The 14454-nt window shown below is 33.9% G+C and overlaps 1 protein-coding gene across 5 annotated transcripts; it reads right to left on the reverse strand.

Moving 5' to 3' along the window:
- Window positions 1-1333: 1333 nt before the first annotated feature.
- LOC123557290 (short-chain collagen C4-like) lies at window positions 1334-14144 on the reverse strand. Of its 5 annotated transcripts, none has more exons than XM_053543648.1 (5): window positions 13640-14143; window positions 12887-12955; window positions 7953-12416; window positions 7299-7367; window positions 1334-1880 (listed from the first exon to the last, which is right to left on the reverse strand). In XM_053543648.1, the coding sequence occupies exons 3-5, from the start codon at window positions 8161-8163 to the stop codon at window positions 1405-1407; spliced, it is 756 nt and encodes a 251-aa protein (XP_053399623.1). In that variant the 5' UTR covers window positions 8164-12416; window positions 12887-12955; window positions 13640-14143; the 3' UTR covers window positions 1334-1404. The 5 variants fall into 5 exon arrangements, with proteins under 5 accessions (XP_053399623.1, XP_053399622.1, XP_053399625.1 ...); XM_053543647.1 differs by having other exon boundaries at window positions 13637-14143; XM_053543650.1 differs by lacking the exons at window positions 7953-12416; window positions 12887-12955 and having other exon boundaries at window positions 1390-1880; window positions 13640-14144.
- Between the last annotated feature and the right edge of the window lie 310 nt (window positions 14145-14454).

The following is a 14454-nucleotide window of genomic DNA, read 5'->3' on the forward strand; positions in this document are numbered from 1 at the left end:
AACAATGGAACTTGATGAAATTAAAGAAAATATGTAAAGAAAATGTAAAGGGAAATAAATCAATAGAGAAACGAGGACTTAAAAGAAACTAGAAAGCTTGGTGGTATTTATGGCGTCATTTTATTCAGATGTAAGACTATTTCATTTGGAATCGCTATGTTTATCCCTTTTTCATCCCCCGTACTGTACACTAGATTTAGTTTGATATTCATGTATACATTGGTATCTTATTTTTTCTATCAAATGGTAAAACTAATGGAATAATAAGATGTTCTTTTTTATTTAAACAAAGGTTGATAATATCTATAATTCTTTTCTCGGTCTTAGCGTCGTTACTTTCCTCATTGTATTCGGTATGAAATCATCGCACTGATTATGTTATTGATATATATTTGTGATCAGATGTCCAAACCTCTGGAAAAACATGTGTTGCATGGAATATCGACTTGAGAGTATTTTTATTCAATCAATTTGAACGTTACCAAAACTAACAAAGTACATATTCCTTACGGTTCGACTGTTTACAAGAGAGAAATTATTAGACTGATGTTATTTTTTGATAAAAAAAATTAAGATCCTTATGTTTAAATGAAAAAGGAAATCTAGTATAAACACACGACGAATGAAAGTGGGAAAAAACATAGAAAGTCCAATGAAGTAGTCATACTAACATCTAGATATAGTGACGTCAAGGTTACATAATATCATAATTAAGAGCTGATTTATAATAGAACAGATAACTGTAACACATTGCAAATCTGCACAAAAATAACACTAAAAGTTCTAGTTACTATCACTTGAAATACAAAATGAAATTTGTTTCAGACAGTCGAAAGTCCTTCCTAATTTTACTCTTAACCACTGGCACCAGACCAGAAAGAAAATGCCTCTGTACATGTTATACCCTACCCCAAGGTATTCTATAAGAACCATGGTCATGAACGGGAAAATATACTAACCCGTTTCAATCGTACATTTCTCAACTTATACGCGCAGTTCGGTGAATTGGTACCTAGTATATTGAACAAGCGATAATTTATCTTCCAACGTTTTTTTTGTGTAACGTTGAAAAAACTATAAACTACGCGTTGTTTTTGTGAGATAAGAAGTATTGAAGAAATGTGACCGGTACACAATGGAAGATGAATTACCACTTGTTTGATATCCATTGTACACATTTATCGAACTGAGTGCTTTAGGTATGAAATGCGCGATTGAAACGTGTTAGTATATTTTCCCGTTCATGACCATGGTTCTTATAGAATACCTAGGGGTAGGGTATAACATGTATAGAGGCATTTTCTTTCTGGTCTGGCGCCAGTGCTCTTAACGTTAAAAAAGATAACTTTTAATACAACCTTGGACTGACAGAATCGTTTAGCATTACGTTTGCCAATGAAGCAGTTAGGCAGAACAGACAACACAGGGAAGCTCTCTTCCTTCAACATAAGGCAGACAAGGTAGTGAACCACATCGAGCTTCCATGAGATATAAAATATGTTCATTATTATTATTGCTACCGCGAGGTATGAACTCTGGATCACTGTCCACACAGATATGGTTATGAGGTCCCGTATGGGAATTATAAGCCGACATAAGATATCCACTGTATTCCTCTTTCCAACCAGGATAGCACTTTGCTCTCGCTGGAATCATGACAAGTGCTGACTTTTGGGTTTTGCAGATGGCACACTGGACGTCTTGTTGATGAACTGTGTAACCAAATATATTGACACCCTGCTCGTCAAATTCTGTACCGTAAACGTACCCTCTGTTACCGTCACCTCCGTCACTATAGTTAGACCAAACAGGATCAGATGGAAGAAACACGGAATCACTCCCACTACCATTGTCGTTGTATTTCTTTCCAGCGATGTAACCTTATAAATATGTGCCAACTTAAAACTATCAATTATATTTTCATATATATCTAAATGCTTTTTTGCGAACATTTAATTAAAAAATATCTATGGTCACAATGTAGATTTATGCCTGCTAATTGACAAAATATACATACAATATGAAAATGACCGGAACTAAAATAGTTCCTCTCCTTGCAGATCAATTACATACAATGATGACAAACATTTAATATGTGATCATGAACATACTTCACTGAAATAAGCTGCTATTTTTAAAAATCAAATTATATCCTAAAGTTAACGAAAATCGCGAACAAAAAGGAGTACAATGATCGCTGTTCGTTAAATATATATTTTACAAAGCTAATGAATTGCATTTTCATGCGATTCATTCAGTGATCTCCCAGCAAATATTACTGCAGTAACAAGCTAAAAGGAGATTTTATTTTTATGCACCCAGGAACACGGCGTATAAATTGTCCGTCCTTTCGTCAGAATCAGATTTTATCGTTTCACCTAAAGCCCACATTAATTAACCGATTTAGTTCATACTCACACTAAAGAATCCTTGTGGCAAGGCCTATAGACAGACCTATATATAAATGACCTTGATCCTCATATGACTTTCACCTTCAAACTTAAAACCTTATAAAACAACATCTTTGGTCATACACCCGCGGCATAATTTTGCGTTTTGAAAACGCAGATTTATAATACAAAAAGTATGGAAGGTCGACGCATATGGAAGGCTGGTGCACCATGCTAAATACCATATTCTAGCTTTGTAAGTCATAATGTTAAAATATCAAATATCTAATTTTACTGCCAAATGGTAAATGACAATACATGAATTAAAGATCGGTAGTATGTCTTATCAGTCAGGCTAACATGGGACAATACATGTAAGTACTGGCATTAGTTGTCTCCCATCGCAACAGGCATTTCCCAGATGACAACTATGATTTAGGTTTAGTGGTCTACACCTTTAATCACTACACCACCGCTCCTCTTTGCTCCCCGACTCGTTTGACATTTAGCATTTGCCATTAAATATTTCACACTTGGCATTAGTCAAATTGAAGACATGTACGTGTGCTATGTTAATATGCAACATATAGTACATAGCTTTAGGTATTGTACAATCACCCACTGTATATGGTACTTCCTTGTTTTGCCTTTAAGCAATTTCTGTGATATGCAGACTCGATAACCACAGGTCTCCTCTCTTAATTCAGGTTTGTTTAATTCTGTCAATTTTATATGGGGAACATACTCCGCTTGTGACAGCAAATCAGCGTGTGTATCATTCAAGGTTCAATGTACATCGCCGCGGAAAACTGATTTTTGGTACTTGCGGCATGTGCAAATATTGAGTTCTGCTCAGCTCAGAGATGGCCTGACGGTAGCATGCATACCATTATCGTTCATGAACAGGCTCAATTAAAAGCGAGCGTGCAACATTTTTATTACTGTCATGTTGAGCGACCTGTAGAGATCCACTTTCTCTCTTCTGTCAGAATATGCGCTTTTTTCAATATTTAAAATGAGGAAACATCAAAATTTGTCGAAGAGCGTAGATAATTATGCAGTTTTCCTTTCCCCCTACCTGGGTCATTTCACCATCAAAGAGGAAAACGTAAGTACCAACTACAAAAGTACTGAAACATGAAGTATGTCTCAAAACAAAACGGCCATAGCCTCTGCTATTAAATTCTCTGACAGTTTTAATAAATTTCTAATACTAATCCAAAGATTCACAAAGAGTTCAAATGCTTTTCTTCTATGAGCACATATTGCGATTATTGCCTCCAGGAGCTCTTCTGAAACTATAGGCGGAAAATTTCAGAAGTTACTCACCCCGAATGGCTCAGATCTTTAAGGTACATGTACGTCATGTAAAGCGTTTAATTGAAGGTTTGCAATGGAAAGTTGTGACCAGACATAAGAACGTTTGCTAATCCTACTGAGGACTTTGTTCTATAAGAAAGTGAAAGAAAGAGATAATATATCTGTAAAAATATATAATATACAAGTCGCCGACACGTAATTTTCCTGGGTTTTGCTAAACCGTGTTGCGTTAAACGTAGGCGTAGAGGCTTTCAACCTCCACGCACATTACTCACGCCGAAACGGAATCATTCTAAAGAACAAAGTTCACTCTTAACATGTCAGCTAAGGTATTTTCACATTTATATAACTAAACTGAAGGCGCATTTGTTTCTTAATCTAAAATGATCGAGCTTTTCAGAATTCTGATTTCTTAAGCAAGACGTACACCAATATTTATATCAACGTTTTCTGTCTCGTTGACATGAGATTTCTTCCACTGTAATTTCTAATGCATACGTTATATTGTAGAATTTACTTACATGCAAAGCCTAAATAAGAAAGGAAATGACGTCTGGTGATTTTACGTTTGCTTAGTGCAATGTTTTATCTTGCTTCTGGAGCAAATAATGCAGCTAAGCAAAATAATAGCAAACTCGGTTTGATTGAATCTGTTCATGAGAGGCAATGAGAAGTGCAACACCCCCTCATGCCCCCTAGCACCGGCATAAGCGGAACTATGTTACACCTCCGTATTCCAAAAGGACACACTAAATTCAAATTAAGGGAGATTTCTACTCCCCCCCCCCCCCCCGACACTTTTGAATGGTGTAAAATGTGTTAACTTGTCTAGTTCCCGATATTGATTGTAAACTGGTATTTCTATCAAATGACGCCTTTAGTTCTATCTGTTCTATAACTTTAAAAGCTTTTGCCATCACACGAACTGTAAGTATATATTCACCTCACCAATTTAAACTTTTATGTAGCTCCTAAAGAACGAAGTTAACGCTTACAGTTATTTGGATTGTCTTGTCTTCATATAGCACTTTTATGACCATAAACACGGCATCTGTTAATCCTCACCATAGTTTACACTACAATTATTTGGATTATTTGTCTTGCCGACAGCACTAGTATGGCCATAAATACCAACAAGCTTTCTTGTTTCTTTTAAGTCCTCGTTTCTCTATTGATTTATTTCCCTTTACATTTTCTTTACATTTTTTCTTTAATTTCATCAAGTTCGCTTGCAATCTTGACAAGTTATTCGTGCGGTCACAGACTATGAGTGCATGAAAAACCTACATATACGAACGAAATCTTTTACCATTATAAATACAAACATAATATTTCTTCTGACAAACTTCTGCGGGCAATTTTGACAGCATGGTTTATGATCTTACAAATGCATACAGTTCGCATTGACATACCAAGAAGTTTAATATATAACTGGCATTCCCTATCTTAACCTTAAACTAATTGAATCGTGCGGTAAAATTCTTCATTTATTTTCTGTCGGCTTGCAGTTTCCGAATGATAAATTGATACTGACACAAAACTGAATAACGAAATGTCAAAATCTTTATTGCTGTATAACAAAGAATAATACATGACACTTACAAAACTTGGGGATCATTACTTGTATGCAAGTGCGTACATCAGATCTTGCGTTCTTGTGTTTACATTTGTGTATGCTTGTGTGTTTGCATGCGCATGTTTTATGAGATGCCTTGTATGTGCTCACCTGTTTTGAATGATTTAAACTTTTAAAAGATATTTAAGAGAGTTATTTTAAGTCAAGATATATGTAGCCAAAACTGTTGTTTTTCTTATCACAATTCGATTCTAAATATAAAATAGGAATGTTGGTTTAAAATCTTTTTGATATTTACATGTGCATTTTAATGCATATCAATAAAATGGCTGTTAACAGTAAATACAAATACAAAACAGCGAAACTAATGGTAAAGATGTTTTTTGTTTATTACAACAAAGAGAGATAACATGTTTAATTCTTTGTAAGGTTATACAGCATGAAATAGCACTGATTGTATGATTGAAATACATCTGTGATCTGATGTCCAAGTTTCTGCTGGGTTTGGACAGGTAAACATGCATTGCACAGTGTTGTATAGAATATCGTGATGAGAGAAATGTTATTAAATCAATCTTACTAATATATAAAAAAAAACATTCTTATGATGATGCGGCTATTTGAAGGAGCGAATCATTATTTTTACCATTTGATAGAAAAAATAAGATACCAATGTATACATGAATATCAAACTAAATCTAGTGTACAGTACGGGGGATGAAAGTGGGATAAACATAGCGATTCCAAATGAAACAGTCATACTTACATCTGAATAAAATGACGTCATATTTGCATTATGTTATAATTAAGAGCCAATTTATAATAAATACAAATATATTCTTGTTTCACCTTAAATTGTATATCTAAATAAAAATGATACAAAAAGCTGTTATTTCGTACTCGCTTTGGAAATACAAAAATAAATTTCAGACATCCGAAAGTCCACATAAACTCTTATGTTTAAAAAAAAGATAACTTTTACTGCACTCTGAGAGCGACAGAGGCGTTTATTATGAAGTGAATTATTACGTTTGTCGGGCGATGTAGCAATTAGGCAGAACAAACAACGCAAGGGTGCTCTCGTCCTCGGACGTAAGTAGGACAAGGTAGTGAACCACACCGAGCTTCCATGAGATATAAGATATGTTGATTATCGTTATTGCTACCGCGAGCTACGAACTCCGGATCACTGTCCACACATATATGGTTATGAGACCCCGGATGAGAATGATAAGCCGACATGAGATATCCACTATATTCCTCTTTCCAACCAGGATAGCATATTGCCCTCGCTGGAATCATGACAAGTGCTGACTTTTGTGTTTTGCAGACGGCACAGGGGATGTCTTGGTTAAGAACCGAGTAACCAAAGATATTGGTACCCTCCTCGTCAAACTCTGTCCCGTAGATAAATCCTCTGTTTCTGTCATCCCGTCACTATAGTTCGACCAAACAGGATCAGAAGGAAGACACACGGAGTCACTTCCACTACCACTCTTGTCGTATCTATTTCCAGCTATATAACCTTGTAAATAACATAAAGATGTGCCAAATTAAAACTATCAACTCTAGTTTTATATATATCTAAAAGGTTTTTGCGATCATTTAGTTTAAACATGTTTATGTCATAATGTACATGTATTCCTTCCAATCGACAAAAACACATACAAGAGGAAAAGGACTAAAAGTAAATTAGCTTCTCTCCTTGCAGATCAGTTACATACAATAGTGGTCAGCATTAAATATGCGATCATAAATAAACTTCACTTAAATAAGCTACTATATTTTAAAAATCAAATTATACCTTGAAGATAACAAAAATCATGAAGAAAATGAATAGGAACAATCGCCATTCGTGAATTATACGTTTCACAAAGCCAATGCTATAACTTTTCATCTATTCTATGTAATCTAATTAAGACAGTAATATTGATCTGTAAGTCTTCTGTTTGACATATTTAGCTTGCCAGATGAGCATACGAATTCATTAATAAATACATGTAGTAGCATACCATTGTATATTGCTGTAGCATGTTCTGGACATATGTTCCGGCCCCATCTAACATACACTGAACCACTTCCTATAAAGACAAAGAAAAATCTGCATGATAGTATTCTTTAAATTAATCATAATCTTTATTAATATTTGGCTCAGTCATTTTATGAACAGGTTCATGGCTTTCAATGATTTTGAGGATTTCTGTAAATATTACAGCTTTTTACTCAACGCTGAATATGCGTTGATTGAAAAACATTAAACTTTCGTATAATAGCCATTGTAAATAAAACAGTAGTTTTAGAAGTAATTGGTACAAGAAGTCCTGTTTCGATTAAATCATTCGATGTAAGCATTGAAGGGTTAGTGTTTATAAAACCCTCCCATTTTGTTTTAAATTTGAAGTCATGAATGTCAATTGCGAAATCATTTCTCTAACATTTATGTAACGACTAACATGTATTGATTTGTAAGTTTATTGCAGATTGAAGTAAACAATTTACTTTGTTTCTAACTGTGTATCGTTAGACTGCTGTGAATATTTTACATTGAGAACCATTTTTATTCTAAACAGTTCTAGATTAATCAAACGTCATGGCTATTTCTTAAATTTGCCTATTAATCAAATAGATATCAATCTATCAAATTTTAGTAAAAGTGAATAGTTCACCAACAGTGGAAAGCCTGTTTATTAGCTGATGTTGTCTCTGTATTTCTTCCTCGGCCTTTTTGATTTTCTGGTCCATTTCAAACAGTTTTTCAACGATCTTAAAATCGTAATCAAATCTTGATGTACATACAGGTTCCTCTGTCAGTTCAAAATGATGTTTGCTTATCATACATATCCAGAACACACAAACTCGAAACATATTTGTTGGCATATTGTCAGTTACGTGTTTGGTAAATGGCAACGTTATCAGTTCCAATATTATCCAGTTTATATGAATACAAGACAGTCAAAAACAGGTTATTCTATACTTCGATAAAATACCAAGCTGTATCTGTAATGAGTAACACTTGAATTAGAAAGATATGATTAAACGACTGTTAAAAATGCTTTATCTATGGCCGTTAGACTTAAGTAGTTAAGTTAACATCCAAATTAGGAGTGTCTAAACCTTTCACAATTTTATAAGTTTCTCTCTCTTGCGTCCCTTTTAAATACTATTTAGACAAATCATTTTTGTATACATAGATGCTCAAATGACTTTTATCGTTCATTTATCAGGGAAGTAACACGTATTATCGCTAGTTGAGTAAGGAAGAAAAGATTCTTTCTGATGTTACTAACTGATAATATTGTTATTTACGTACATTTTAGGCCTTTGCTGATCAATAAAGAAAGAATGTTGTTTTCACGTCACGCATTTATAGAATATATATTTTACCGGACTTAATTCTAAACTCTTTGTAAATACATACAGACTGGAACAATGCATTTACATGTGGAATTAAGTCTTTGCGATATTACTTTTAACGGTCATATATGTGAAAGAAATTGACACAAAAGATAAACCACGATGCAGTTTGATTATGACCAAATGATCTGAATACTCGTGAGAAAAAAAAAAAACCAAAAAAAAAAATAAAAACGTCAACAGAACCGAAAACTCTATGCAACGATTGTGATGTGGGGTTGGGCGAGTATCTGCTGATTGCCAAAATAAAAAAAAGTCCGTTTATATACTGATTGTTAATATATCGCTAACTCAGGGTCTGTCTTCCTCTTCCCATTTATCCTTTTTAATTGATTATATGTCTCGCACTTTATGCCCGGATAAAGTCGTTTAATTACTTACAGGAATTAAGCAATATATGTCAGTTCGCAAGTCTATCTACCCATTCGTTAGAAGAATATGCAGGTTGGTTCTTCAATTAAATTTTAATATGAAACTTTGGCTCCAATGGCATCAAATATGATAATGCCCCCTTCCCGGTATTTCTGTTGCTTGGCAATTGTATCGATCCGTTTATTATATACAATGCATAGGGTGACTCTAAGATATGAGTAGTAAACTCCAAACCTGCGTGAAGACCTAGATAAAAAACTTGACTGCAAGGAGACTAATCATAAAACGTGTATAACATTGTACTTTTAGATGACTGTACTCTTTAATATTGTTATTTTAAAAGTATTTTTGCATAGCATATTGAATATTTGTTGCTACATTTAAGAAATAATTTATAGCAACACCGTGTTTTAATACTATTTATACACGATGGGCGGTTACACGGGCGTAATAATTTCAGAAGGGCGCAGTCCGATTGAAATGATTTCGAACGACGTATAATCGCCCGAACAGAACTGTTTCTTTGCGCATGCATTGCGCCAAATGTTGGTCGACATGCTCCTACGTTTATACACGACAGGAAATGGTAATACATCTTGTGGAAGAGTTCAATTTGGGCGAAAATAAGGCGAATTAATCTGGAAAATGAATAACCAACTTAGTATGTGTCTAAATTAATCAAGAAAGTTTTACAAAGTGACATTTCATTTTAAACATGCTATTAAGTAAACTATTTAAAAAAATTAGAAAGTGCTATTTCCAGATGCATACATGGCGCTAAATATCACGCCGACTTGACGTCAATATCGTTGTGATGATTTAAGCATTGCTAATCATAATTATTAGAGTGTAGTTTATATATGGCATCTCTGTATTATTCCTAATGTGGTAAGCCTTGTTTGAGACTTTATTAAGATGAACGTTATAAGTTTGGTTACCGATATTGCAAGTTACGTCAAGAATTTCTAAAGTTCCAGATTAAATCATCTGAATTGGTGCCGTCTTTAATTCTTTTGAAGTTTAGAGTACACTATTTGTTTTAATTGTACATGATAGGTGGAAATAGATATATTTTGATTTCTATTAACATTTAGCAGTTGTGCAAATTCATTTATTCTGTCAAGTAAGTCACCAAGATGACATACGGAAGTTTGGAAATTCTTCCAAGATACCTGCCCTTGTCTATAATAATGACTGAATGGGGCTTCTCGGATCCGGAAGGTCTCAAAGGAGCAAATCGGTTTACGGTATGATTTTGCTTTGCATATTTAAAGATTAGCTTATTTGATTCCATTCTCATCTGTTAGAAGTTTCTCATAATCACGGATGAAACTCTTATTTATTTATCTCGTAGGTTTGATGAGCATGCGTACTCGTCATTTATATCAGGAGAGGTTTTAGATAGTTAATTCAAGCCACATTTATGCAAAATATTTGTTAAGAATTAACCATGACGATACAAAATGACTGCAGTAAATAAAAGTGTACTCCTCTGATCGGACTTTTGGATAAAAAGTCCCCGTATTTGGTGTCGATATTGAAAGCTGTGGCAACTCTTTTCACAGACGATTTGATTGACACGCGAAGATCTGTCTCAAAACGTCGCCGACTGAAATGTACGTGGGAAACATGATAGATCTTTTGTAAATGAAATGATTTATTTCTAAAACTAAACTGAAGATTATAATTAAAGAAAATAAGAAATGGTGTAATGGAATATTAACGTACCGGCTCTCTAACAGGGTGAATTAGACCAAAGATCCACAATGGAGTACTGGATTCCTCGCATTGTAAATTATATATCTCACAAGGTGAAATAACATGCAGACAAAAAGGCGTACGGGTCGGTGATGCAATCAAAATTTACTTGAAATAAAGGTACAGTTTCTCTAAAGGTTTTATTCAAGTACATTCTATGTAACAGTTACAGATGCCATATGATGTCACATAAAAAGTGGCAAAATTTCTTGTTAGCAATAGCTTTAAGCGGGATAAGGCTTATATAGGATCATCGTATAATGCGTCACATAGTGGCACTAGGTCCACGGATACAAACAATTTTAAAGATTCTCAGCAAAATGTATAAAATTACGTTCATTAATTTGCAAAAAGCAATCGGGGTATCCAGTTTGTTTGTGAACCTCTACTGGAAAGGTTAAAAGACCAACGGTTTCTTTTTTATTAACAGCTATCATCAATATTGCAAAAGCGCATGTTAAAAACATGAACAATAATAGCTATCTTAGGGAGCGTTTCAAAATATCTTTTTTCTCTTTTTTTTTTTTTTTTTTTTTTTTTTTTAAAAAGCCTTCGTAGCCAGTAAGTAACAGTTTAAATATTATACAATCGAAATATAAATATATTGGCCAACATTTAGGGACTTCAAATTCTGGTTTAATGATTGCTATAGATATAGGGTGATGATATGCTGACAATCGCTGACAATCGGTACATGGCCTGACCGAAGAAAGGTAAATATTATTCTAATGTTTCATGCTATTTTTTACATTTTCAGAAATGCATTTTGCCTATTCAAATGTGTTCCTAATGTACGGAGCTGCTTATCATTCTCTTTACTAATAATAGAAACAATTTTACATATAACATGAAACAAGTAACTTATAATGTCAAACTAGACGATAGCTATAATTAAAGCTCCAGACTCTTACAGTTGGCTGTTCAAGTAGGTAGTGTTTACACCTAGCTCTGGTGCCTCAAGATGAAGTGATATTGTAGTTCCATTAATTCTCAGTTAGGATTCACTTTGTTATGTTACAAAACAAATGCTTTTTATGGTACATGTTGCAGCTTTAAGCAAAAACGACTTTTATGTACTAGGTATATTATGTGAAGTTCAGGATGTAGTAGTTAGGCAGAACAGACAACACAGGTGAGCTCTCGTCCTTGGACGTAAGGTGGACAAGGTAGTGAACCGCATTGAGCTTCCATGAGATATAAGATATGTTGATTATCATTATTGCTACCGCGAGCTACGAACTCTGGATCACTGTCCACACATATATGGTTATGAGACCCGGGATGAGTATGATAAGCCGACATGAGATATCCACTGTATTCCTCTTTCCAACCAGGATAGCATATTGCCCTCGCTGGAATCATGACAAGTGCTGACTTTTTGGTTCTGCAGACGGCACAGGGGATGTCTTGTTGGAAAACCGAGTAACCAAAAATATTGGTACCCTCCTCGTCAAACTCTGTCCCGTAAATAAATCCTCTGTTTCTGTCATCCCCGTCACTATAGTTCGACCAAACGGGATCAGAAGGAAGACACACGGAATCACTCCCACTACCACTCTTATCGTATTTATTTCCAGCGATGTAACCTTGTAAATAACATAAAGATGTGCAAATTTAAAACTCTACTTTAGTATATATCTAAAGTTTTGCCGATCATTTAGTTTAGAAATATTTATGTCATACTGCACATTTATACCTGCCAATCAACAAAAACACATACAAAAGGAAAAGGACAGGGTCTAAAACAGTTCCTCTCCTTGCATATAAGTTACATACAATTACGGCAAGCATTTAATATACGATCATAAATATACTTCACTGAAATAAACTGCTACTTTTTAAAAATCAAATTATATCTGGAAGTTAACGGAAATCGTAAATAAAAGTGAATATAATCGCTAATTGTAAAATATACGTTTTACAAAGCTAATGTAACGTATTTTAATGTATTCTATGTAATTTGATTAAGACAGTAATACTAAACTGTACGTCTACTGCTTGACATAATTTGGCTTGCCAGATGAGCATACAAATTCTTTGATTAATAATAGCATACCATTGTATATAGCTGTAGCATGTTCTGGACATAGGTTCCGGCCCGATCTAACATACACTGAGCCACTTCCTAGAGGAATAAAGAAATATCTGCATGATAGTACACTTAAAATTAAATGCTATTTTTAAGAATGTTTGCTCCAGTCATTTTGCGAACATGCTCATTTTTCAAGAATTTGTAGAATTCACAGGATTTCTGTAAATATTCTATATTACACAGATTCAACATTTTTTGTTGTAACGTTCAAAATACGTTAATTAAAAAACAATAAACTTTCGTATAATGGGAGTTTGTTGCCGTTATAAATTAATCAGCAACATTAGTAGTAATCGGTGCCTTTAAAAGAAACCCTGGTAGGTCAAGAAGGGTTATATATAGTATTATTATATTCCTGCCATTTGTAATCATTTTATTTTTGCAGCCATAAAAGCAAATTGCGAAACGGTTTCTCTGTATTATACTAATAAAAGGTATATGTAACGACTGCTCTGAACGGGAAAACATTTATCAAGCGGTACGTTTATTGTAGATTAAAGCAAAAATTCCATAATAAACAATTAACTTTGTCTTTTTACTGTGTATCGCTAGATTGCTATATTTTACGATTACATTGAGAACCATTTTTATTGTATACAGTATTAAATTAATCAAACGTTCTCTTCATTTTCAGTTTACATTTCACACATTGCTACTTCTTATTAATCAGATAGGTATCAAGCTATTAAATTTTAGTAAAATTAAATGATTCACCACCAGTGGAAAGCCTGTTAATTAGCTGATGTTGTCTCTGTATTTCTTCCTCGGCCTTTTTGATTTTCTGGTCCATTTCAAACAGTTTTTCAACGATCTTAAAATCGTAATCAAATCTTGATGTACATACAGGTTCCTCTGTCAGTTCAAAATGATGTTTGCTTATCATACACATCCAGAACACACAAATTCGAAACATATTTGTAGGCATATTGTCAGTTACGTGTTTGACAAATGGCAACGATATCAGTTCCAATATTATCTAACTTATATTAACACAAGACAGTCGTAATAAGTTTATTCTACACTTCGAAATAATTCTTAGTTGTATTTATAGTGTGTAACACTTGAATTAGAAAGATATGATTAAGCGACTGTTAAAAATGCTTTATCTAAGGTCGTTAGACTTATTAAGTAGTTAAGTTGTCATCCGAATTAGGAGAGTCTTAACCTTTATCAATTTTATACATTACTTCCTCTTGCGTCCCTTCTACATACATTTAAGACAAATCATATTTGTATACTTAGGTACTCAAATTACTTTTATCGTCCAGTTATCAGGGAAGTAACACTCGTTATCGCTATTTGAATAAGGAAGAAAAGCCTTACTGATGTTACTAACTGATAATATTGTTATTGTGGTACATATTAGGACTTTGTTGATCAATAGAAAAATGATGTTGTTTTCAAGCCACGCATTTATATGCTATTGAAGAAGTTATAGCTTACCTGACTTAATTTTAAAATCCTTGTAAACACATACAGACTGGAACAATTCATTTACATATGGAATAACTCTTTGTGATGTTACTATTAAC

The sequence above is a fragment of the Mercenaria mercenaria genome, chromosome 5 (assembly GCF_021730395.1).
Source record: "Mercenaria mercenaria strain notata chromosome 5, MADL_Memer_1, whole genome shotgun sequence".
Taxonomy (NCBI): domain Eukaryota; kingdom Metazoa; phylum Mollusca; class Bivalvia; order Venerida; family Veneridae; genus Mercenaria; species Mercenaria mercenaria.

Excerpts from the sequence above, each read along its gene's own strand:
- LOC123557290 (XM_053543648.1), bottom strand. The coding sequence starts at position 8,163 with ATGCCAACAAATATGTTTCGAGTTTGTGTGTTCTGGATATGTATGATA. Across the intron at positions 7,368-7,952 it reads AAACAGGCTTTCCACTGTTG|GAAGTGGTTCAGTGTATGTT; the intron begins GTGAACTATTCA and ends TTGTCTTTATAG. Across the intron at positions 1,881-7,298 it reads TGCTACAGCAATATACAATG|GTTACATCGCTGGAAAGAAA; the intron begins GTATGCTACTAC and ends CATATTTATAAG.